This window comes from Crinia signifera, chromosome 4 (assembly GCF_055691185.1).
Source record: "Crinia signifera chromosome 4, ASM5569118v1, whole genome shotgun sequence".
Taxonomy (NCBI): domain Eukaryota; kingdom Metazoa; phylum Chordata; class Amphibia; order Anura; family Myobatrachidae; genus Crinia; species Crinia signifera.
In genome coordinates this window covers 210,100,616-210,125,472 of record NC_139220.1, presented here as the reverse complement: position 1 = coordinate 210,125,472, position 24,857 = coordinate 210,100,616, and the positions used below count along the sequence as shown (strand labels likewise).

Here is a 24,857-nt window from a genome sequence, read left to right as displayed (position 1 = left end):
TAAAATCGGGTCCATCGCATGCCATCGCATACCTTAATTAGTGGTATGCGATGCGATGGGCGCTGTGATAATACACAAGTACCAATAATAATAATAATAATGTGTATTTTTTCCACCGCATCTGGAGTACAAAGTTTACCTATTCATATTATACACTTGAGATCACAATCTGTTTTGCAATGTAACTACAGTATCCGCCATGTATGCCATTAGCTGCGACTACCCCTCTTCACTACAAAAAGTTACATTTACGCTTTTTTTTTCCGCGGCCAGTGTCTTTCTAATTGCTCTCATGAGAATTCTACATAGGGTAGATCATGCCTCGATCACAAAATGAATGACCAATTAGGCACTTTTAAGTTTTTAATCATTTTTACTTAGCCAATCAGGAGATGTCCATATTGAGGTGAAAATTGCAAAGTGATGGAAATGGAGTTACAGGGTAAGGACCGTTATATTAGGGTGATTTATTGGTCCGGAAAGTGTTTTTAGGCTTGCAGAGGGGAGTAATAGGTTGTATTTGTAAGGTTTTTGAAAGTGCCTATATTAACCCAAATATATGCTTTTTCAATGTATTTGAAATGTTATAAGGGCATTTATGTTCTAAAGTTCAGGGTTTTGTTTAAGGCCTATTGATGCCATTAACACATTAAGGGCCATATTCAAATGTTGTAATGCCAGCAGCCACTAGAGGGCACCCAATTGAGTTATCCAAATGTAGCTCAGTTCGGGTCTTGCTGCCAGCGCCAGTATTCAAGTGGAACCCCCGGCAACTCATTAATTATACAGGTTCTGTGGCTGACCAGTAGGTGAAATGCAGGCATGATATTTTCCCACTTTCTGGAATGTATGGTTTTTGGAATAATTCGGATAACGGATACTCTGATACTGGATACTCAACCTGTATTACAATACATGTGAACATTTCAACAAATGTCTCTTACTACTATGGGGTCGATCCTATTAACCCCGAAGGGTGCGAGTTGCTGTTCAGGTGCCATTTTCACGCTGAAAACAGCACCCGAATTAACCCTAACTCGCACCCCTCGCAGGGCCGAAGCACTTTTCAGCAAAATCGGCCCGCCGTTAAGTGTGCCGGGTGTCATGATGATTTGCACTCGGCGAATCATCCGCACCCTTCGGGGTTAATAGGATCGACCCCTATGAAGACATAACATTCTGCGTGTGATTTAAGGTTGACTCATATTATTGACTTAAATGTTAATGTGGATGGCTGACCGACCATGTATAGGTTGACACAAGCATAAGGGTCGACATGAGCTTGTGTTCATATGTTACCATCCATGTGTACTCTAGTTGGGAACAGTAAAGGGTGCTGAGTGAGGCACCTGCCTGAAGCCTAGTGAGTAAAGCTATTGGGGGTCCACATGCTCTGGTCTCGACATTGACACCCAAATAAGTGGAAAACTTTTGTTGACTTTTTCCCATGTCAAACTTTTGCTTGTCTACCTTTTGTCAATGCCAACCTTTTTGCATGTCGACCTAGTTCTGCTGACCTGTTGACTTACATTGACTGTGAGCTCATCCTCACCCATTAATGTGAACTTCAATGTAGGGAAACACGATATGGAAGGGAAGCTCTGTTTAAATACAGTGCTGTCTTAGGCAGGAAGGTGGATGGCTGCCAGGGTATTATTGTTTTAGACAACCGGATCCAGCTACTTTAAGGAACTCCACGGTGTGGTGCAGAGGATCTTTTTTTTATCGGGATCACTAGCATATGTTTGTCTCGCACAGGGATAACTCAGGTAAGAGTAATTGTGTCCAGCACACGTCTCTTGTACTCTGCCATGTAAATAAGTGTACATTTTTCCATATGCTTTTGCATAGACGTCCTTACCCAGCGGCAAACATAGGACATAGGAATTTTCCTCTTTCTAAAAATATTAATAAGCCATGCCTTGCAGTACATGTATCTCCTGTTCTCTAGATGTGTCCTGTATCCAGCTGGGCTCGTTCAGTTCAATATAGAAATAAGGACAAAAAGGTTTATCGATAGGACCAGTTTTATTTATAAAGTAGTGGAAATATCTGAAAAATGGGAGCTGCGATTCTCTTCCTATATGTAATAATGTCCTAATGCTCATTTATTGCAATTGCTCAGTTTATCAAGCAGAAGAAACATCTCCTGTTCCTTTCTACTTAATCTCTCTCTCTCTCACTCACTCACTCACTCACTCACACACACATTCATACATACATACATACATACATACATTCATACATACACACACACACACACACACACACACATTATTATTTTGCCACCCCGAAGACAAGAAAGACACACACACAATATTATTTTGCCACCCCGAAGACAAGAAAGAGCATGCGGGTGTTGGACATGCAGGTTTGCGATATGAGTCATTTTAGGAGAATTCAAACAGCAATACAAATCAAATCACAGCTCTCTGCCTATAAAGTTAGTGGTACAGTATGCTGTTCTGCAAGCACTCCAAGTACTGGAAGATAATGTGAGCTGAGGAGGGGTGGGTGGGGGATGTGTTGGAGAGGGGTTACTGGAAAAGTGGAGTGCGAGTCTGGGGTGGTTGCTGAAGATTTGGCTGAGCATATAAAGAATAGGTGTCTGTTTTTTGCGGAGAGACCTTAACTGCTACATCTGCTAAATATAGAGTGAATAAAAAAGCGTTTTGAATGTCTTCCATCCTTCGGATTCCTTGCATTCCATCCTATTCCGTATCCGACCACTTTAATTTACCTGAAACTTGTGTGTGTATTTTTATCTCTACTTCGCTGTGCTCCAGTAATAAGAATTTGTACTGTATTCTTTTTATATAATAGTTTTGTCTGTAGCATGAGGCAGATCTGCCACTTGGTCCAGGTGATTTATTATTAGGAATCACTACTTTCCCAATTGACCACAAGTGGGAAGGATGTATTGATGAATAGTTATTGCTCATTGGCACTTCTGCTGATGAGATGGACACTCCAACACATTTTGGTGCTCTCTGGAACCTTAATTAAGTGTTTGCCACAGAGTCAGCAAACTAGTAAGAACTAGTATGGCCACCATCTTGTTTGGTAGCAATATATGTAATTCAAACAGGCAACAGAAGTATATAGTGAGCACAAACGTTTAAGTGGTGCAAGCAAACAGAAAAATATAAAGTGATAAAGAATACCAATGTAAACATAAGAGGTATGAGGGTTTAAGGGTAAATTCTTTTCCGACCGATGTGAATTGCATCAGAGCACTGCTAATCCCGACTAGTGAATTTCTGTTAACACCCCTCCTGGGGTGCAACCCCCCCCCCCCCCCCAACAAACTAGGCAATGCTGTTTTGCTTCCTAACATGCCGTAAACCACATTGCGAGAGGCACTTAAGTTGGAAAATGCCGGTACTCTCGACTAAACACCTACAAGTACCTGTCTTCCCCAACCTAGCAGCGCACTGATTTTAATAGCTCCGGGACCCCTTAAGGTGCATACATACGAGATGATGTATTTACTCATTTTGGACCTTCTGGACTAATTGGTCCCATTATCAGCCAGAATGAATGATACGAACGACGATGACCAGTCCCGATGCTTGTTCATCAAGGTTGTTCGTTGACTCTGCAGGTCAATTTTGGATGTATTTTACAAAAAAGCGATAGTCTATCTAGATTTTTCATCGGTTATCATATTTCTCAGTGTGTATGCACAATATCGTTCGTTCAAAACACTGGGAAGTTCGAGGGAAATTGGTCACATATATCTTTCAGTGCATACATTGTCTAGTGTGTTTGCACCTTTAGAACTGCTAACGATTAAAAAAATATAATCATAGAGAACTAGAAAATGAAACCAAACAAAGTACAATGATGATCACAAACAGAAGAGGGTAAACATGGTGCCTGTCTCTGGTCTCTCCCAATCTCCCCCACAGCATGGAACTGTATTGGAAGGAATTGTACATCTTTTAGGTAGGTTTTCTATAAAGGTAGCATCTCATCATGTCAGAGTAGTTGATTGATGAGTCAACCAGGGTCCTATTGTTAAATAACCAATTCTTCGTTTTCCTGGTGTAGAAGCAAATTACTCTCCTTAGTATATGGTGCGGTAGATGAGAATACAACATCTGGAGCGATATGGATAGTATTGTGCATAGAAAAGCCATAGTGCTCAGGCTGGGATACGGTCATTGGGTCGACAAGCATTCGGCATTAGGTCGACATGGGTAAGGTCGACAGGGTCATTAAGTCGACATGGGTTTTGTTACTTTTTTTCTGCCAAAATGTCAACAATTTCAATGCATGTCGACCATAATGCTGGTGACCTAATGATCCATACCCCTCAGGCTAACACCCCTGCTGTAGCTCCATATTCTAAGGGACAATGCACTAAGCACCAATTTTAAATGTTTGTCCAGAGCCAGGCAAAAATGCTCCCTGAATTTAAGGGAATACAGTAAGTTTTCAACATATTGTCCAGATGTTGGCCCACATTCATGATACACATTTGTAGTAGTTTCTGAAGTTTTGAATCAGTTGGCTGGACATTTCCATGGATATCACTGCCGTTTCTCAGCTCACTTTCATTTGTCTGGCTACATTAACTAGCAGAATTTTTTTGTACTTGGCAGAAAACAATCCTCATCTGCTTCATGATAGGCCTCTACACAGCCAATGGGGCCACCTTAATGCTGAGGTCTACAAACCAACTGAACTGAACTCTGCTATGCATTCAGTTCATTAATATTAATAACATTAATATGATATGATGTATTCAAAAACAATTGAAAATAAACAGTGTTCCATGCACTTTTAGGTTAAGTACTACATTTTAATATGCCTTTTTTTGGTCATTTTTTTTAAATCTGGGTTGTTTTTGCTTCACCCTTCATAATTGTAGTTCTTGTTATGACCGTCTTACCACCATCCCCCTAAACTTTCTTTTCTCTGTTAAATATCTGCTGAATCAGGGGTTTTGGTTATAAAATATACATAATTGCAATAAAACCAAGTTAAATTATTTCGTAAAATTAATTTATTTAAATCTAAAACTAGTACTCTTTAATACAGAAAGCAATGATCTCACCAGTGGTGTAAGTATAGATCGTACTTCTATTATAAATAAAGTGCATATCTACAATCGACCCCAATAGGAAGTCACTGTTTAGGCTCCAGCATATAGTTATGCTGGCCATACACTTGGCTGATTTGACCACTTTTCCCCAATTCCAAATAATTGGGCCGAACACTGGCCAAATTGCAGGTGTTTGAGCTGATCCGATGCGGGGTCTCGTGCACTTCAGCTCCGAGTCAGAGATTGGACATGCTTGACCATTCAGCCTCCAACTCGGACAGCATGGAATGGGATTGCATGTGATACATCACATGCAAAAGGAGCGCATGCCGGGGAACTTTCAGGAGGCTCAAGAGGGCTGGTTGCAACTTCTCAGTAACTTATAGGGGATTGGTACAAAATCCCGGCGATCAAAATCCCGACCGCCGAAATCCGGACAAGGGGGGATGTGGATCGTCACGCAGCAGGCCTGGTGCCTCGCTATGCTCGGTACGCTAATTTATTCTCCCTCTATTGATGTCGTGGACACCCATAGAGGGACAAAGTGCCGGGATTTCGGCGGTCGGAATTTCCGTGATCGGGTTTCCAGCATCAGGATTTTGACCGCCGGGATTTCAACTGCATCCCATGTATAGGGGACATTAGGAGTGCACTTTGTGCAACAGAAGTCCAAGTGTAGTTCAATAAATCTGTCTATGATGGTCCACTTCTCAATATTTTAGGTATTTCTGGTTATTTTAGGTTCTCCTCTTCTGTAAACATTGAGGTTTATATTGTTTATAAGTTTCAGCAATGTCTGCTGCATTTTAATATTTATATGATGCCTGACTTCAGGCCTTCCTGACGCTAGATCTACTGTATATTAGACTGCAGGAACATATCCAGAATCTTAGCTGATCCTCTGTGGAATGTGACCTTATTGCTTATATTAATCTGTCCATTTATTGATGTTGGCTAGGAGAGCACTGGCTTGGCAGGTGGCCACACTAACCCTGTCATGAAAACAACGAGGAGACATGTTCAGTGTAGTCACAAAAACACAAAGATTTGTGGAATTAAAATGCTACAAAGTAAATGTGCCAGATAAAGCCGCAACCCTCTAGCATAACAGGTACATTATTATTTAATTTATATGGCGCCACAAAATTTCACAACACTGTACAGTAGCAAAATACATTCCAGGACAAGTTTGTAGAGAGACAGTTAGGTACAATAACAGTACATTAGAAAAGCATAAATGCAAAAATTCAGATAAGCCTCTTACTGTACATAACACATAAAAGCTATTATGTGCAACAAGTGTAAAGCCCCATACACACTACTAGAGGATGTAGTGAAAGATATCGCTTAGAAAGGGCTTTTTTAGCTATATTGTTCACTATATCATCTAGTGTGTACACTCAATATCATTAGCAATGCGTGCTCCCACACGTCATTAACAATGATTTGTTATCTGCTGAACATACAGGCTGGTTTAGGTATATGGCCAAACGACCAATATCTTCACTGAGCGGTATCGGCGGCTGATATCATTAACTATATTAGCATTGGCCGGGTCGGCTTGTATGTATAGGGCTTAATTATTAGTGCCGTCCTGATTACGGATTCGGTATGGAATCCCGGCGTTCAAAATCCCGACGCTGGAATCCTGACAAGGGTGGGGCGTGGATCAACAAACCCCCCCCCCGCGGGCGCGCGGCACTTGCCACGCAGCGGGCCCGTTGTCTCGCTACGCTCGGCATGCTAATTTGTTCTCCTTCTATGGGTGTAGTGGACACCCACGGAGGGAGAAAGTTTCGGGATTTTGAACGCCGGGATTCCGACCGCCGGGAAATTAACCGCATCCCCTGATAACAAGTGAACATTTTTGCACTTGTTCACCAGTATATGTAATTAGCTATTTTTTTGTACAATATGAAAATCATGGTTTTGGTACTTTTCAGTCAACATCTTCTGTACACCTTTTAGATGTGTTTATCTGGTTCTTGGATATGTCTAGTCTTATTTTAGGCATTATCCTTTGTTGTTAGGGTTTATTTATTGTCCTTTTTGGGCTTTCATTAATCCTTTGGGATCATAGGACATGTTTTTCTCTCAGAATGGAATATATGAGTTATATCACACAATTTTCTCTAATTACAAAGCTACTCATCTGTGTATTGTGCATATTTTACAAGCAATATTTCTTAGCTTTCTGACTGACCTGTAGTAACTATAAATGAATTATAAGGTATGTCAGAGTCAACCGTGAGGTGTTTCTTTCGTAAAGGAAACTTTGTTCTATCATTAAACAAGCTAGTCAGGTGCTTTATGTTGCATTGTGTGGGGTGGCTTTTTGTCTAACTAATATTGAACATACTCTGTACACTAACTACTTGAAGAGACTCTGTACACTAACTACTTGAAGAGACTCTGTACACTAACTACTTGAAGATGGCAAGTATCGTTTTGTTAGTGTCTTCCCAGCATTATGTTATTATTGTAAAGTGAAGCGACAAACGCACCATAATAATGTTGCCAACTTCTGGGTGGTGTCTGCTGTTGAAAATATGGGCATTTTTCCATTTCACCCTAGTTCCCCTGGGTACTGTGACTGCATTGCGTGCCCCACAGGTACAGGCAGTGTTTGTGTATTTGTCTTGTTGCTACCGTTTTAAAAACCAGCTGAACCAGCTTTCATAAACGTTCCAGCAATATGAATCCCCCGGCCTACGTGGGCTGCTAGGAGAATGAGCAACAATGGTAAGTGCTAGAAATATTTGGTTTCATAAACGAACACCATGACATGACACACATAATTTAGTGATGGCCTACATCAGGGTGTTCTAAGCTTGTGTTACAGTATAGCTAGCAGTTTTAATACAATAGAAAACAGTAAATATACCTCATGGTATTGTCTCTAAGGCATTGTATAGTAAAATTAAACTATAGACCATTATTTACTATAATGTATACTATATAGTGTATGTTTTCTTTCCATCATGCATACGAGCTTTATTTAGATTTAGAATGTGAGCTCTCACAAGCAGGGCACTCTCTCCTTATGTGCTTTTCTTAGAAAAAATACAGGAGTTTATGTGTGTGTGTGTGTGTGTGTGTGTGTGTGTGTGTGTGTGTGTGTATGTATGTATGTATGTATGTATGTATATATATATATATATATATGTATATATATATATATATATATATATAATATTGTTTCCAGTGCACTCACGGTAAAAAGAACAACATGGGTGGTGCTCCCATCAGGCACATGTTACTCCAACATGGTCCAAATCCACATAATTTGAAATCAGGGCACTCACCAAGCAGCAGTATTTCAAGTGCTTTTTTATTCCACCAAATTCATTTGCTGTAAGCCGACGTTTCGGACCTGTTACAGGCCCTTAATCATGGCGTCCTGTGTCCCACATAGAAGGCAACTTCTATGTGGGACACAGGACGCCATGATTAAGGGCCTGTAACAGGTCCGAAACGTCGGTTTACAGCAAATGAATTTGGTGGAATAAAAAAGCACTTGAAATACTGCTGCTTGGTGAGTGCCCTGATTTCAAATTATGTATATATATATATATATATATATATATATATATATATATATATATATATATATATATATATATATATATATATATATATATATATATATATATATATATATATATATATATATATATATATATATACACACACACACACACACACACACACACACACACACACACACACACTTGTCTGCTGATGAAACTGTTTTCTTATTTTTGCTTATTTATGTATTAGGTGCTGCGAGGCTTTGTGGCGCAACATAAATAAATGATAATAATAATTGACTAATGAATTCTTCGGTACTTGTTTCCTAGCAGGGCGCCCACTAAGCTATTTGCTTAGTGGGCTATTCTTCGTAAGAAAATCACATCGCATGCTGTTTATTTGGCATGCGATGCAAGCCGATTTTACCTATGTAATGTATGGAATTTATTCACTGCTCTCAGCCCTTAGGCGGTGCGATGCGATATCGCATCGCACCACACGTTAAATCACATGCGATCCCATGCGATTTTATAGGGTGGTATACACTTCCATCACATACAATGATGTTTTATTGCTTTCGCTCCTCCTAACCTCCTCCTAACCTATATGTGTAGAGTTTGATTGTCCTCCCACATAAATAAGTGTGTAAGTTTCAGTTGGGCAAAAACTACTGTGAATGATGAGAGATTCTCTGTAGAGTGCTGCATAATATGGTGGTTCTATTAAAGAAACAGTAATAGTGGTATGTGCAGATCAACAATGTATTTCTTAGTTATGCCTTAGTCCATTTGCTTATGCTCAGCTATACTACTTTATATGCTACTTTCCCTTACTACCTAGAAACTGCACTCTGCTAATTTCGATTGGTTTGGGACGTGTTCCATTGGCATAGTTGCATAAAATGTTTTGACAGGTGCTAGGTGAATATGCTGCAGCCAGAGATAAGACTAAAGTTTCCTCAGTAAAGCCCCATAGTTTGCTTAGAAATGGGTTCAAATCACCCGTGTGTATGCCCTTTATGCCTTCGCAGGTTTATAGTACAGTGTCTCCAGCACAGTGTTTTTCCTCAAGGCGTTATTGGGACTCATTTATCTTCTTGCTGAAATATTGGAGATATTTGTACCAGACCTACTAGGGAAAAACAAATGTTACTTTTTGATGTTATGCTAAAACATATATAATACAGCAATTGGATTGGCACTCACCCTATCCTTTAATATGGACTCAGATGCCCTCTATAAACTAATAATAGGTATCGATCCAGGGGGACATTCATCGTACCAATGTTTTGGGGCACTCTGATTTCTTTGTCAAGGGGCATAAACCATATAAACAAAAATGTGATCGGACTCCTACCTGCTTCCATCACTTCCAGTTCGGTCCCCTAACGTGATGCTGTCCATGTTGCCGCATTCTGAAATGGCAACAAAAACGTTACAACACCACTTGATTTAAGTGTGGCTAAATAACCACTGTGTAAACAGAAAATAAATATTAAAAGTAACCTAACAAATGTCCATTTGTTATACATCTATGGAGCAATGGCGTTTGATATATGGGGAGGGCTGTCAGTTGAACAGGCAAATTAAGTGTTGCGAAAAAAGATGTTATGGTGTGGCTGTTTAAGGCAACACTACCCCTGTGCTGTCTGAATGAGCCCCCTATGGTCTATTATAGGGGTGAATTTTGGCATGTTACTAAGTATGCCCTTAACCTTCATGCTAAAATAAATATAAACACCACCCTCATAAATGAAATGACTGTACAACAGGTTTTAATGTCTCATGCAAGCACCCACTGGGTAAGACTTGGGCATAGGTTATTGGATGTCTTATCTGAAGATTTATCTTCAGATCTGGCTGGTTGGAATAAAAACATAGTTATGGATGAGTGACAGTTTGTCAATTTCCCAGCATTTCCAAGCAAATGGTCAACTGTCATTTGCTCTCATCCATAACCATGTTTTTGTTCCAACCAGACAGATCTGAAGATAAATCTGCGTGTGTATGGCCACCTAAAGGCACGGTGTTTAAACAATCCAAGTCATTTTTTTAATTTAACAGTTGGAGCCATGGTGGGGATGTATGTTTAGTTCAAACATCCATTGCAATTCCAGCTGCAGCAGTTTTCGGTCTCTGTCGCCTCCATGGAAATTGGTTGGCACATGGTGGATGATTTGTTGGTGGTCTAGTGTATGAGCTTCTTGTGCAAGCAGAAGCATGCATGTTCAGTGACATAGTTGGTACAAAATAAATGATGTACAGAATATCTGGCAAATCTGCTGGATCAGACCACATATCTAGTGCACAGGTTTTCAAACTTGGTCCAGAGGACCCCACATGATTCATGTTTTACAGGTCTCCTGTGGATTTTAAAAATGTGAGTTGGTGATAATAGCACTCCTTTCGGCTAGTGACCTATAAGGTATACTGAGGACCGAATTTCAGTATCACTGGCCTGGTGTGTACCCAGCTTTAGGCTGCGTCTACACAATGCATTTTGACAGGTCCCTTTTTGAAATATACCTGTTTTGCAGAAAGGAGCTTGCACATTGAAATTTATGGCTGCATCTACACATTGCATTTTAGCAGGATGCAGTCGAAAAGGAGCGGTTTAGCAGGATGCTTACTCATAAGTGTGTGTGTATGTATGTATGTATGTATATATATATATATATATATATATATATATATATATATATATACATACACACAAGCCTGCGGCATCCTGCTAAAACATAATGTGTAGACACAAGAAAATGCATACAGCTGCTAAACAGGATCGACTGCATCCTGCTAAAATGCAGTGGGTAGATGCAGCCTAACCATGTGGCATAATGTGAATTTAGGCTCATTCCGTGTGGCATAATGTGAATTTAGGCTCATTCCTTGTGGCATAATGTGAATTTAGGCTCATTCCTTGTGGCATAATGTGAATTTAGGCTCATTCCTTGTGGCATAATGTGAATTTAGGCTCATTCCTTGTGGCATAATGTGATTTTTGGCTCATTCTGTGTTGCTTAATGTGAATTGAGGCTCCTATTGTGTGGCATTTTGGCTTATTCTGAGTGGCAAAATGTGACCTTTGGGCCATTCCATGTGGCATAATGTGAATTTTGGCTAATTTTATGTGGCATAATGTGTAAGGGGCGTATTGCACTGGGAGGTAAATATTTGGCACAGAAGGAGATGCTGGTAATTGTACAAAAGTGTACAAAAAGTAGATCCTAGGTTACAAAAATCCGGCTACCCCTGCTGTAATCCATTCCCATCCAGTAGCATGGTTTCCTCTTTGACAGCGAATACATGCTGTTTTCTCTATAGGGCCAATTGTTTACACATAAATATAGCTTTTACAATGTTTTGATAAAGGTCTCTCTTGAAGACCTGTTGTGTCGGCTGCCTGTAGTAATACAGTGTAGTAATGACCGAGAAGACTCACCCATTACCAGAACTAATTCACGCTGGTGGCAGTAACCTATTTACAGCAGTTGTCACTCCTATTAATAGAATGCACTAATGGTGATTATATCTAAAAGTGGTTTTATTGATTTAATATTGGCTGATTGTTAAATATAAGTTTGTATACATAAACTGTAAGGGTGAAATTTTTTTTAAGGAAAGTAGCAGAAATTCCTAGTTTATTATGTATACAGGTCGAGTATCCCGTATCCGAATATCCGTTATCCGAAATATTCCGAAATACGGACATTCCAGAAAGTGAAAAAATTTTTTTTTTTTTGCTAAAAACTCACTGGGGACATATGTAACAGCATCACTGGGGACATGATATGTAACTGGCACTATATATGTGCAAGACAATGATTGCTTGGCATTCAAATTCAGTGCTGAGATAGTACACACATTTTGTTTCACGTTTTGAAACCTTGTTTTTTGAACAATTAAAATATGTTTGTGTGTATTTTATGTGGTAATAAAATATATTTGTGTGTATATTATGTGTTTATACAGCATAAATGCAAGATACTTCAAAATACATCATTGAAATATTAAAATATTCCGAAATACGGAATAATCCGTTATCCAAAATTCTCCTGGTCCCGAGCATTTTGGATACGGGATACTCAACCTGTAATATATATATATATATATATATATATATATATATATATATATATATATAGATATATATAGATATAGATATATATATATATATATATATATATATATATATATATATATATATATATATATATATATATATATATATATATATATATATATATATATATATATATATATATATAGATAGATAATTTCAATGGTAGCTATCTGAATACGGTGAGACAAGTCCTGTATGTTATCTGCACAAAGCTCTGTTCCAATATATGCCATAGAGAGCGATTCCACTTCTCTGCCTCACTCCTTCTCTCAGTTCCTTTCCCCTTTGTTTCTCTCTATGTAACAGGAGAGTCCCTGAATCCTCATTCTCATCTCAGTGGTATTGCTCCCAAGCTCTCTGTAATTGTAGGTGTTGATAAGGGGCTACTAGACTCCCCTTCCCACATCTCTAGGCACACACGTCTCCTCCCATCCTGCAGGTAATGGCAAAATAAAGACTTGGCGGATACCACCCCATCGTGTCCTTGTGCCTTTGCTAGAGAGATCCAGCTTCTGTGTGAGGTTGGTAGCGCTGGAGTGTGATTATGAGCAGTAGGGAGCTGTGTGGGGGAGGTGGTAAGGTGTCAGGTGAGTACATGTCTGTGTGTGCGTCTGGTGCTGCCTGTCTCTTGTACACGTGCTACTATAGGAATATTACCGTATATATGGCAAACGCTCTTTGTGTTTGTGTGTATGGAGATGTAATGACTGAATCCTCACAAGCTTCCTTCCTCCTGCAGTACCAGATCCTGATTATAAAAAGGATTCTAATTGTGCCGTCGTCTCCTTCACACTCCCACTATTCACTCTTCGCTCTCGCCACCTCCATTGCCACTTCTCTTGGTTCATTAAACGCATTGCTGTATGAGACTACTGACGTGCATTAAATCAGGTTAACCTCTTCCCAGCCACAGTACTACCACAGCATCTGAGTGAGTAAGCAGAATTCACATCAAATATTACCCATTTTGACATTCAAATGAAAATAAGCATTCACAGAAAAAAAAAAAGACCCAGCCAGGCGTAAGAGCGGTTACAGAGGTGAGTGGGCACATCCCATGTGAAGCTACCACTGCTGTGTTGAGCAGAGCTTGGCATTTACACCTGTCAGGTGGCTGCACAGCAGTGCCCATGTGAAATATAGGATAACCACAATCTGTAGAGCAGTACAACTGGGAAATGATGATGGGGCAGCAGTGCAAAGGGGGAAATATTGGTGTGAACTACTACAGATTTGTATCTGTTACTTTACTCTGAACGTTTCTTTAGTACACAATGTTCATATGTTCTGCTATATAGTCTCTCCTTGCGACACCTCTCTTGCTTTACTGATCAGATCTGCCTGTAGCATCTCCTGGTGTAGCTATAAAGTACAAATGGATAGATCTACATATGTATGACGACTGGCTTGGGGAACCCTCAGTAGTAGTAGTAGTTGTTGTTGTGGTAACCAGGCAATGTTTTTCCACTTGGGTCGGGGCTCCCCAGGTAGAGAGCACGATGGTTCATTTTCCCCCTTTCTGGAAAATAGTTTACAATCCCTGGTACAAGTCACCTAGCTGCCTTTTTGTTTTCTCTATAATGGAAATGTTTAATGTAAATCCTGCCACCTAGTTATTAGTTGTAAGAGCAGCTCCGTTGATTATTCAGGGCGCCGTACAAATTAACATCACGACTGATCGCTAATTACCAGAATTGCTGTAATTAAACTTCCATTGTGTTCAAGCTGATTTGTTCTGTGTAGCTGCTCCATAACTATTCATTTTCTCCCCTTCATGTGACAGGGTAATGAACTTATTCAGCCAAGGGGGATTCCCTTTCTTTTCACCCCTTCTGTGTGGAGCTAAACATGGCCCCTGCATTTGTAACTTTCAGCCGCTTATGGGAAAAATGTCATGACATGAAAGAGTGTTATTCGGAAGTGGGAACAATTGTCTACAGCAAAAAGATAGACAACCATTAGGTCGACACCATTAGTTCGACAAGGAAAAAAGGTCGACACTGCCATTAGGTCGACAGTGAAAGATTGACATGGGGTTTTTCTCTGTTTTTTTTTTACCCAAATGTCGACACATTCAACATGAATACAGTTTGAAGTGAACCGCAGCCCCTCGCTTTCCTCGCAATGCTTCGGGCACGGTGCCTCGCTGCGCTCAGCCCACTATTTTATTCTCACACCTCGCCCTAGTGGATGGTAGGGCATGAAATACCGCCTGTCGGCACATGTCGGCTCAAAGAACAGTGGAAAAAAAACCATGTTGACCTTTTGGCTGTCAACCGTTAGGCATGTCGAACTAATTGTGTCGACCTAATGGTTGTCTATCTTTTTGCTGTAGACAAATAGTCCGGATACCTATAATGAGTACTCTACATTAGAGCCTTAAGCTGCCCATACACGCTGCTTTGTGGGCGTGCTTTCCGTGCTGTACTAGCACGGATTGCATTGCATTGCATTGTATGTGCATCCGTTGTGCATGCAATGCGATGCTTTTTGTACTGTGCGATGAGGTGCCGCGGGAGCACACATCGGGTGCACACATCAGCAGCGTGTATGGGCAGCTTTAAAGCTGCCCATACACGCCCCGATACGGGCGTGCCTTGTGGGCTTAAATAGCACGGATCACATCACATTGCATTGCATGTGCATGCGTTGTGCATGCGATGCAATGTGATGAGAACGAAGTACAAAAAGTATGTGCAAGCACATACTTTCTGTACTGTGCGATGAGGTGCCGCGGGAGTGCGCACCTCAAAGCAAGAAACGCACAGCCCGGCATCGCAGCGTGTATGGGCTGCTCTAGTTTGATATTGCGAAGTTCCATAGCAGTAACAAGCAATAACTGCCTCCCTGGGTCCCGCATTCGTGGGGCTGCTGCCCCCCTCCCCCCCCCCCCCCCCAAATATAAGTACATTTGGGCCTGTATATATCTGTAAATATATCTATCCCGGCTAACCGGCACTCCACAGCAAAAAGTATCAACTTGACCCCGGTGCCCATCCAAATAAAATATCATATACGTCCTGGGGTGGATGTCACTCGGAGTATCACAGATAAAGCAACAGAACAACAGACTAAAAAATCCTGGTTTACAGTTCATTCTTTCTGGACCCGTTTTCTGCTAAATCTATGCATGTCTAAACCAAAGATATGATTCCAGCCATGTTATTTGGGTTTTAGTGGAACTTCTATAAAGGAGCTGTACACATTGGAGTATTCTCCATTTTACCACTGTTATTGTCTAAATGTATTCTTGTTAATATAGCCTTATAATATTCCTTCTGAAATATTCTCCCCCCCCCCCCCCCCATTTCTTTTTCCTTTTACTTAAGATCACTCCCCACCAGTCATTGACTTTGCCACTGTTGAAGTCCTTAAAGGACAAAACGTGTTGGGTTTACCACGTAACTGAACTGAAGGATCACATATAAACACAATCTACTTCATTTTATATACATTTATTTTATTTTGGCCTAGGGGTGCCATGAAAAAAATTCTGATACTATAGGGTGCCGTGATTTTAAAAATATTTTCCATGGACTTCTTGTCAGACAAACCAAAACTTTGCTGCTTGCTACTGTATGAGATAGAAAAATGCAATTGTAGCTTAGTGCTTTTCCCGAATGCCTATAACATGTCATGTGATACAGATGTAAAGCTGTTTGCTATAGATACTGGCATTTTTTTTGTTGGATGCCTCAAACTATATTTTGTATTGTTGTTGTTTTTTTTAGTTGTAGGTGGGCCTTAACCCTTTCACTCCATTATCACCTCTATATTAAGCTATTGTTAATCTGTCTCTTCATAGATGGAGTCCCCGGTTTGTGCATCTTCTGGGATACCTCTGCATCTGCTAGTCCCTATGGTGAACAATGACATCTCTTCTCCATGTGAGCAGATTATGGTGCGTACAAGATCAGTGGGTGTCAACACTAGTGATGTGGCTCTGGCTACTGAGCCTGAATGCCTTGGACCTTGTGAACCTGGCACCAGCGTTAATTTGGAAGGGATTGTGTGGCAGGAGACTGAGGATGGTAAGTTTGACTACTGTTTTTTTGGAATTTGTATGTGTCCATGTGTGTGTATTGTGCAACAAATTACTCACACAGTATTTTTTATGGAATGTTGGCGGGCCTTCAGCTTGTAGCAGTACATGCACACACGAGGCACAACTACTGCCTGGGAATTTTTGGATCACACATCTTCATTGTTTTACCTCCGGGTTGCACAGTATGGCCAAAATATAATGCAATATCCACCAATCATAGGCAGCAGCGGTGACTACAGTGCACACATCCAGTGCACGTAATGTTTGTCCGCTCTGAAGATATTATGTATTGAAAGATAAGCCACTGTAGCACATATAAGGTCGCTCAAATATGAAATAAGGTCGGAATAAACAGGAGTAGTTTGCAAGTTTATAATTGTATAATAAATATTTATTATTAATATTGATAACAACATTTTTTTCAGTGTTTTATCTTTTCAAAAGAGGAGTTCACACAGTGAGTTTTTTATTTTTTCCTTGCGATTCAAATCCGATTTGATTGGGCTTGACTCGAATGGCAAGCAAACTCATCAGGGTCGAAGCGGCATCATATATCGATATCCATTCGATTTTGTTTATATAAGAAATATCGAATAGAAAAATAGACTAGATCGAAACATGTATTTGCATTTGGCTCAGAAGTTCAAACACCCTTTGGGGGGAGTCAATAAGTCACTGCACCTGCCAGGTGCATATAGTAGGGAGACATTGAGCCCACAATTGACATCCCATTTGACCTGGTAAATTGTCAGTGCAAGCCAGCTCAACCCAATTACAAAATTTCAGGGGATGGGGACTTGGGTAGGACAGGGTTAAATCGGCTTGCCCTGGGAATTTCATCTCTTGTGTGAAAGGGAGTACTGAGCTGGAACTCTGGTTCCAAAAGAACGGAGTTGAAACTTCTTTCTGAAAGTGTTATTAGTAACATTTTTTTTTCACATAATGACTTTATATTGTTTAGTTTTAATTATTTAATGGCTTTTACTTCTCATCTTGTGTAGACATTGTATTGATTTGTTCTATTACTGTGATAATAGTAGACTTTGCAGTGGCTGCATTTAAGGAGAAATTGATATCCTGATTCATTCTGATACCCCACTCACCACACACACACACACACACACACACACACACACACACACACACACACACACACACACACACTTGAGACCTGCATGGATAAATCCCATTACCTTTATGCATACAGTCCTATATCTCCTGTAGTACTACAGCATGGGCCTTACCCATCGAGTGTAATTCCCTGAAGGCAACTTGTCATTCAGCGTGACAGCTCTTTATCTCTGCTTTGGCCGCTGATCACATGTAATGCCCTTGTGCCATTGTTAAGATTCCAGAAACACTACGTGTCATATGCTATAGCAGCAAATTACCTGTGAGTTCCAGTGGGATAATTATAATAACAGATGTTCAGAGCAGGCAAACCACAGGGATGGGATTTGCACAGTCAGTGAGCTTCTGATCTGATGTAATATGGGATGCTGCAGAGCTTGTAACAGTACCATGCAGTCTTAAAGGCTCTACCACAGAGTGCTTGAATAGCGGGTAATTCATACCTGCTAACTCTGCACAGAGCCGTCATCTGCAGCTGTGCAGCCATCTGCTATCTAAAAATAAACCTATATAAAATGCAGGTGTGGGTAGAAATCACACTTCCCCAAACTTCTAGAGCTATCAGTGCTTTAATGTTCCCCATTGGCACATGAATACAGACTGAAGCAATGTGTATGCAAACAAAGAACTATTTCATATTGGCGCATTGTTTTTCTCCAATTCTAATTAAGAAAATAATTAGTCTCTGGATCTAAATTATTACTACTACTGTATCCCAAATTGATATTCTTTATATTATAATGGGCATCGTCCACTTTTGCAGAGCTGATTTGTATGCGAAAGTTCCAAGCAGAGAAAATGACCGCTGTCCCCGCATCTACATACATACTCCGCACAATTAGGGTCTTCAAAAGCAATACCTCAGTGCTGTGCGGCAGCAAGCTAATTATTGTGCTACAGTGTTGACCCATGTCATTTAAGTTCCTAGATGTCTTTTGATTTGTAATAATCATTTTTGCTTAAATATATTTTAAAATAGTATGCAACTACCACACAAATGAGCTGGTCAACAACAGAAGCCAGTCATTTTTATGGAGCCTCATATGATGAACCTCTAGTCTGCAGATGAACTCCTAGCGTTGTATATCATGCACTGTCATGAAGTTATGATGTATATGATTAAAATCTGATCTGTAACATTGTGATATTTGGACCCAACATCATGGTATGGTGTCGGGCATAGTTGGTCAAAGTAGACTCTCCAAGAAATGTTTACTGATCCCAGCCTTCTGCTTGAATTTCCCCTTGCCTCTAAAGTCCATTTGTGTTTCTTCTCCAGGAATGCTGGTTGTAAATGTGACTTGGCGAAACAAGACCTATGTTGGCACCCTATTGGATTGTACACGGCATGACTGGGCCCCACCTAGGTGAGTCTGGTTCCTGAAATATGGGGTGTTTTTTCACAAAGTACTACAGCAATGAATTGTAGGTGTGTGGGAAAGTGAAGGGATGCTTTCACTACACATGGCCTGTTACATTTGAATAGGTACTTGTGGAGTATCACGGCTCCCATCGTATGGCATCGTATGCCATATGTAGTGCGATGCGATTTTTACCGATTTTTGAGCATTTTTGTCAGAAATCTTATGCGATCGCATCGGATGCGATGGCATACGTTTTTGATCTTAAATGCATCCAAATGCATTAAAATTAGTATGAAACATGTTAATTGGCCCCCAACTGTCATTTTTCACTGTGTACCACCCCCAATATCAACGCCAACCCGAAGCGTGGCGAGCGCAGCGGTACGCGTCCTACGACCTTTTCATACCCCCACTATCCACGTCGGCGTGGAGTTGAGAATAGAAAGTGTGGCGAGCGCAGCGAGCCACCGAGCCCGAAGCGTGGCAAGCGGACGCGGATACCTGTGAAGCCCGCGAGGGGACGCGTATAGCTGTGAAGGTATCCACGTCCCCTTGCGGGGCTCGCTGCGCTTGCCACGCTTCGGGCTTGGTGGCTCGCTGCGCTTACCACACTTTCTATTCTCCACGCCGACGTGGATAGTGGGGGTATGAAAAGGTCGTAGGACGCGTACCGCCGCCCCTCGCGGGCACGCTGCGCTCGCCACGCTTCGGGTTGACGTTGATAGTGGGGGTGGTACACTATGAAAAATGGCATTTGGGGGCATTTCACATGTTTACTACACATTTCAATGCATTTTGATGCATTTCAGTGCAAAATCGGGTGCGATTTTTTATCATACGATCAGCATACGATCAAGGTCGTGGGAGCCGTGATACTCCACAAGTACCTTTGAATAAATACAATGTAAATCCTGGCCTGGCTTCATAACATAATGTAATCCTAATTGTATGTTTAATTGGCAGTTTAAAAACTTTTTTGGCTGATGCAGCAGCTAATTATTATTTTTACTAGAAATGTTTGTTTTAGAAATGTTACTAGAAATGTATGATGGACTCACTTTTCCCCTTTTTCCCCACCCCCTCCAGATTCTGCGACTCTCCCACCAGTGACTTGGAGATGCGGAACGGACGGGGTAGGGGTAAACGCATACGCCCAAGTAGTAATGCTCCCATTGCAGAAGGCACACCAGCCCCTGAAAGTAAAGGTGCAAGTAGCAGCAGCAGTAGCAGTAAGACACGAGCTGGAGCCAACAACAAAGGTAGACGAGGAAGTCAAAATTCAGGCGACCATCGTCCACAGCCTTGTAACACAAACGAAGATATAAAAGCCAGCCCATCATCTGCAAGCAAGCGCAAAAGCAAGCCTCCTTCTGACATGGAACTGACCTCCAGCTCAGAAGACTCGAAGGGAAGTAAGCGTGCCCGCACAAACTCCATGGGATCTTCAACTGCCCCAGTGTCTGTCTCCTTGCCTTTAACTGTGCAGTTAGGCGCTATCAAGGTGGAGCCAACTACGCTAGACAGGAATTGTTCCTCACCCATATTAATAGACTGTCCCCACCCCAACTGCAACAAAAAATACAAGCACATTAATGGCCTGAAATACCATCAGGCTCATGCACACACAGATGATGACAGTAAACCAGAGGCAGATGGAGACAGTGAATGTGGTGAGGAACCTCATCTTCATCTGGACATGGGCAGCTGCAATGGTAACTTTCAGTCACAGAAGGGTTCCCTTTCGCCTGCCCGGTCTGCAACTCCTAAGGCTCGTTTGACAGAGCCACACAGTCCTCCTCTTTCTTCAAAGTTTGGAGGTAAAGTGATGGGCAAAAAAAAGATAAGTACAGAAGGAGATACAGACCCCGGAGCACTTTCTAACGATGGGTCAGACGATGGTCCCATGGCAGCAGATGATACAAGCAATGATGGTTTTGAGTCACAGGAAAAAAGATTGCTAGATAAGGATGCAGCAAAGAAAGGAAATGGGAGCAACAAGTCAGACAAATTACCTTCATCTAAGAGTGTGAAATCTGCCCGTCCCATTGCCCCTGCTATAGTTCCTCAGCAGATGTACACTATCCAAACTACCACCTTCACTGCTGGAAGTCCTGGTTCTTCTACTGGTCTCACCACTACAGTCGTCCAAGCCATGCCTACAAGCCCACAGCTTAAACCGATTCAGCCTAAACCAACAGTAATGGGAGAGCCATCTAGTATTAATCCAGCGTTAACCCCATCTAGGGATAAAAAGAAGAAGGAAAAAAAGAAAAAAGAGCCAAGGGAAGAAGAGAATCCTGGAACAACTATGAAAGTTGGTCGTCCTGAGGATGGAAAAAGCCCTTATGCAGATGCTGTGAGTGATTTGGTAGGCAAAGGCGATGGGCTTCTCAATGGCTCTGATTCCCACCAGAGCCGCTTGGCCAGCATAAAGGCTGAGGCTGACAAAATCTATAGCTTCACAGACAATGCACCTAGCCCTTCTATAGGAATGGGAGGCAATACTTCAAACAGAATGGAAAACCCCAGTCCTGGTCAGCCAATGACACCGCTACATGTTGTAACCCAAAATGGGGCAGAGGGGACTTCTGCTAAAACCAACAGCCCAGCTTATTCGGACATTTCTGATGCAGGAGAAGATGCTGAAGGTAAATTGGAGGGCACAAAGGTTAAAGATCCAGAGCAACTGGTTAAGGAAAGTGCCAAAAAGTCTCTCTTTCCACCACAACCACAAAACAAGGAATCTCCATACTACCAGACCTTTGAAACGTACTACTCTCCCAACTATGCACATTCCAGTCCAGGTGCCATGAACCCCACTGGTCAGACTACCCCAGAAAGTCAACCTCTTAAAGTCAAGAAAGAAGAAGATCTGGAGGTTACAGAAGTAAAAATGAAGGTTGAGCCTCCAGAGGATAAAAAGCCAGAGCTTAGCAGCACTAGCCAACAACCCTCAGTTATTCAGCAACGTCCTAACATGTACATGCAGTCCCTCTATTACAATCAGTATGCCTATGTGCCTCCTTATGGCTATAGTGACCAAGGATATCATGCCCATCTACTCAGCACTAATCCAACATATAGGCAACAGTATGAAGAGCATCAGAAACAAAGGCAGAACATGGAGCAGCAGCAGCAACAACAACAGCAGCAGCAGCAACAACAACAACAGCAGCAGCAACAACAACAGCAGCAGCAGCAGCAGCAACAGCAGCAGCAGCAGCAGCAGCAGCGTAACATTGAAAAAAAAGCAGAGATGGCCATGAGAGACAGAGAGGCTACACTGAAAGAAGAATGGAAGCACAAGTCTTCAGTACACCCAACACTCACAAAAGCACCAAGTCTGACCGATTTAGGGAAATCTGGGTCTAGTAAATCTAAAGAACTGGTATCTGGTCCAGACACTGGAAAGTCTGTGATTATTCCTAAACCAGAGGACTCTGCAAAGATACCAGTGCAGCAAGCAGAGAACTTAAAAGCAAAAGTTTCAGAAGGTCATACAGGGAAGGAATCTGCTGAAACTTCAAAAACTGTAGACTGCAGTAGACAAGCTGGACTGGATCCTGTCTTGTGGTACAGACAGGTAAGAATCTGTGTACCGCTTCTGTCTCATTTATCTCATGCTGTAAAGATTGTTTAAAGCTTTAAGGATTGTTCCTGCCCCCCCTCCCCCCCCCCCCACACACACTTCACTGTGTCTCGCTTCTCTCTCTACCAATTCTATTTCTCTCTGCCTCCCATTGTCTCTTGTTCTCTCCTTCCCCATTGATCTTGCTTACATCCTCCCACACTGTCTCTCTTGTTTGCTCCCTCACCTGCCTGCTTTGTTTGCTTTGCCGGCTCACTCCTTTCCCCCTGTCTCGTTCGTCCTCTCCCTCACTCCTCTCCCCTGACTCACTATTCCTCTCCACCTGTATCGCTTGTCCTAATTCTCGATGAGAAATCTCTTTATTGATTGATTTGCTCTCTTCATGAAGTTTGCAGGCAGTTTTCTTTTAAGGTTTGTTCTTTTTTACGCTTTTCTATATCTTTTCTATGTTTGAGGTTTGGTGTGAGGTTTCATTGTGTTAAAGGTCTTGGTGTCTTATTTTATATAGCAATATTTAATGAGTGCAGTTAAGCTGTAATTATGTAGTCCCCCACTCTGTTGCCTACATGCTAGTTGAACACATATATCTCTGTCTGTAGGGACATGGTCTAATGGATTTGGATTGTGATTCCTTTTGCTGTCAGTACCCTGCCATTACTAACAACTTCTACTGGTGTTTCTCAAAGGTTGGGGTCCTACTCTACTGTTTTTGGGTATATCACATGTTCTGCATTGGAGTGTAACACCCCCCCCCCCCCCCACACACACACACACACACTACTGTCACTACAATGCCTCTTATGGGGGCAGAAGAAAGAGTGAGAGCAAAGAGGGTCTCGAAGAAAGAGGGAGAGGGATGGTCTGGGAGAGAGGGCTTAATGGAAAAAGGGAATGAGAGAAATAGAGAGGTGCGAGAGAGGGTGTCTGATAAAGTAAGCAGGAGTAAGGGTAGGAGTAATAGAGTATGTCAGGGAGACAGAGAAAGACAGGAGCAAGAGAGTGTTAAGATTAGAGGGGTATCGGTCAAAGAAAGGGGTGAGAGAGAGGGTGTTAGGGAGAGAGCGAGAGAGACCGCACCAGGCAGAGCGAGAGGAGGGGAGAGACTCAGCAGGGCAGGTGCAAGTTTTTTTGTTTTTTTTCATTCCCTTGAAAAAAAAACCTGCTTACACCCCCCCCCCCCCCCCCCCCCCCTCTTCAACATCAACAATTACCCACTTTCCGAGTCCGTCCTGAGAGAGAGAGCATACGCAGCGTCTTATACGTTTTCCACCAACCAGACTGCATTGACCAATTGAAGGATGTTTTTTTTTTTAGAGACATCCTTAATTATTTGATGGGCGCTCTCTTCCCTGATTCTGGGCAGCTGCATATATCTTTCTATTTCATTCTTCTAATACATACAAATATATCTGGTATACAGTCGTTAGGTCGACATGCATTGGGTCAACACCCCCCCCCTTCCGCAAATGACTGAGAGAGCGTGTCAGGAAGGGAAAGCGAGTACAGGAGAGAGTAAAAGTCCGTACACACTAGGCGATTTTCAGCTGAAAGTAGCTTCAGCTCAAATTCTGTAAGTGTGTATGGCCGGGCGATAGAGCACTGCTGCACCCTACCATATAAGCGCCACCGACCCCTTATACACATTTTATGCCAGGTGGAGCCGCCTTATACACATTCAATGCCAGGCAGAGACCCCGTTGCACACACACATTACGCCAGGCAGAGCCCCCCATTACATATATTACGCCAGGCAAAGCCTCCCGTTACACATATTACGCCACGCAGATCCCTGTTACACATATTACGCCACGCAGATCCCTGTTACACATATTACGCCACGCAGATCCCTGTTACACATATTACGCCACGCAGATCCCTGTTACACATATTACGCCACGCAGATCCCTGTTACACATATTACGCCAGGCAGAGCCCCCTTATACACACATTATGCCAGGCAGAGCCCCCTTATTCACACATTTCGCCAGGCAGAGCCCCCTTATTCACATATTTCACCACGCAAAG

General features: G+C 41.8%; 1 protein-coding gene across 3 annotated transcripts in view; it reads left to right on the top strand.

The window, feature by feature from the left end:
* ZNF609 (zinc finger protein 609) overlaps window positions 1-24,857 on the top strand; it is a 103,282-nt gene that overhangs the window by 52,014 nt on the left and 26,411 nt on the right. For 2 of the 3 annotated variants that reach the window (XM_083183685.1, XM_083183683.1), the window contains 3 exons: window positions 16,509-16,734; window positions 19,159-19,246; window positions 20,330-22,826. In XM_083183685.1, the coding sequence (XP_083039811.1) occupies window positions 16,509-16,734; window positions 19,159-19,246; window positions 20,330-22,826 (2,811 nt within the window). The remainder of the gene's footprint in view (window positions 1-16,508; window positions 16,735-19,158; window positions 19,247-20,329; window positions 22,827-24,857) is intronic. The other variant, XM_083183684.1, reaches the window with a different exon arrangement.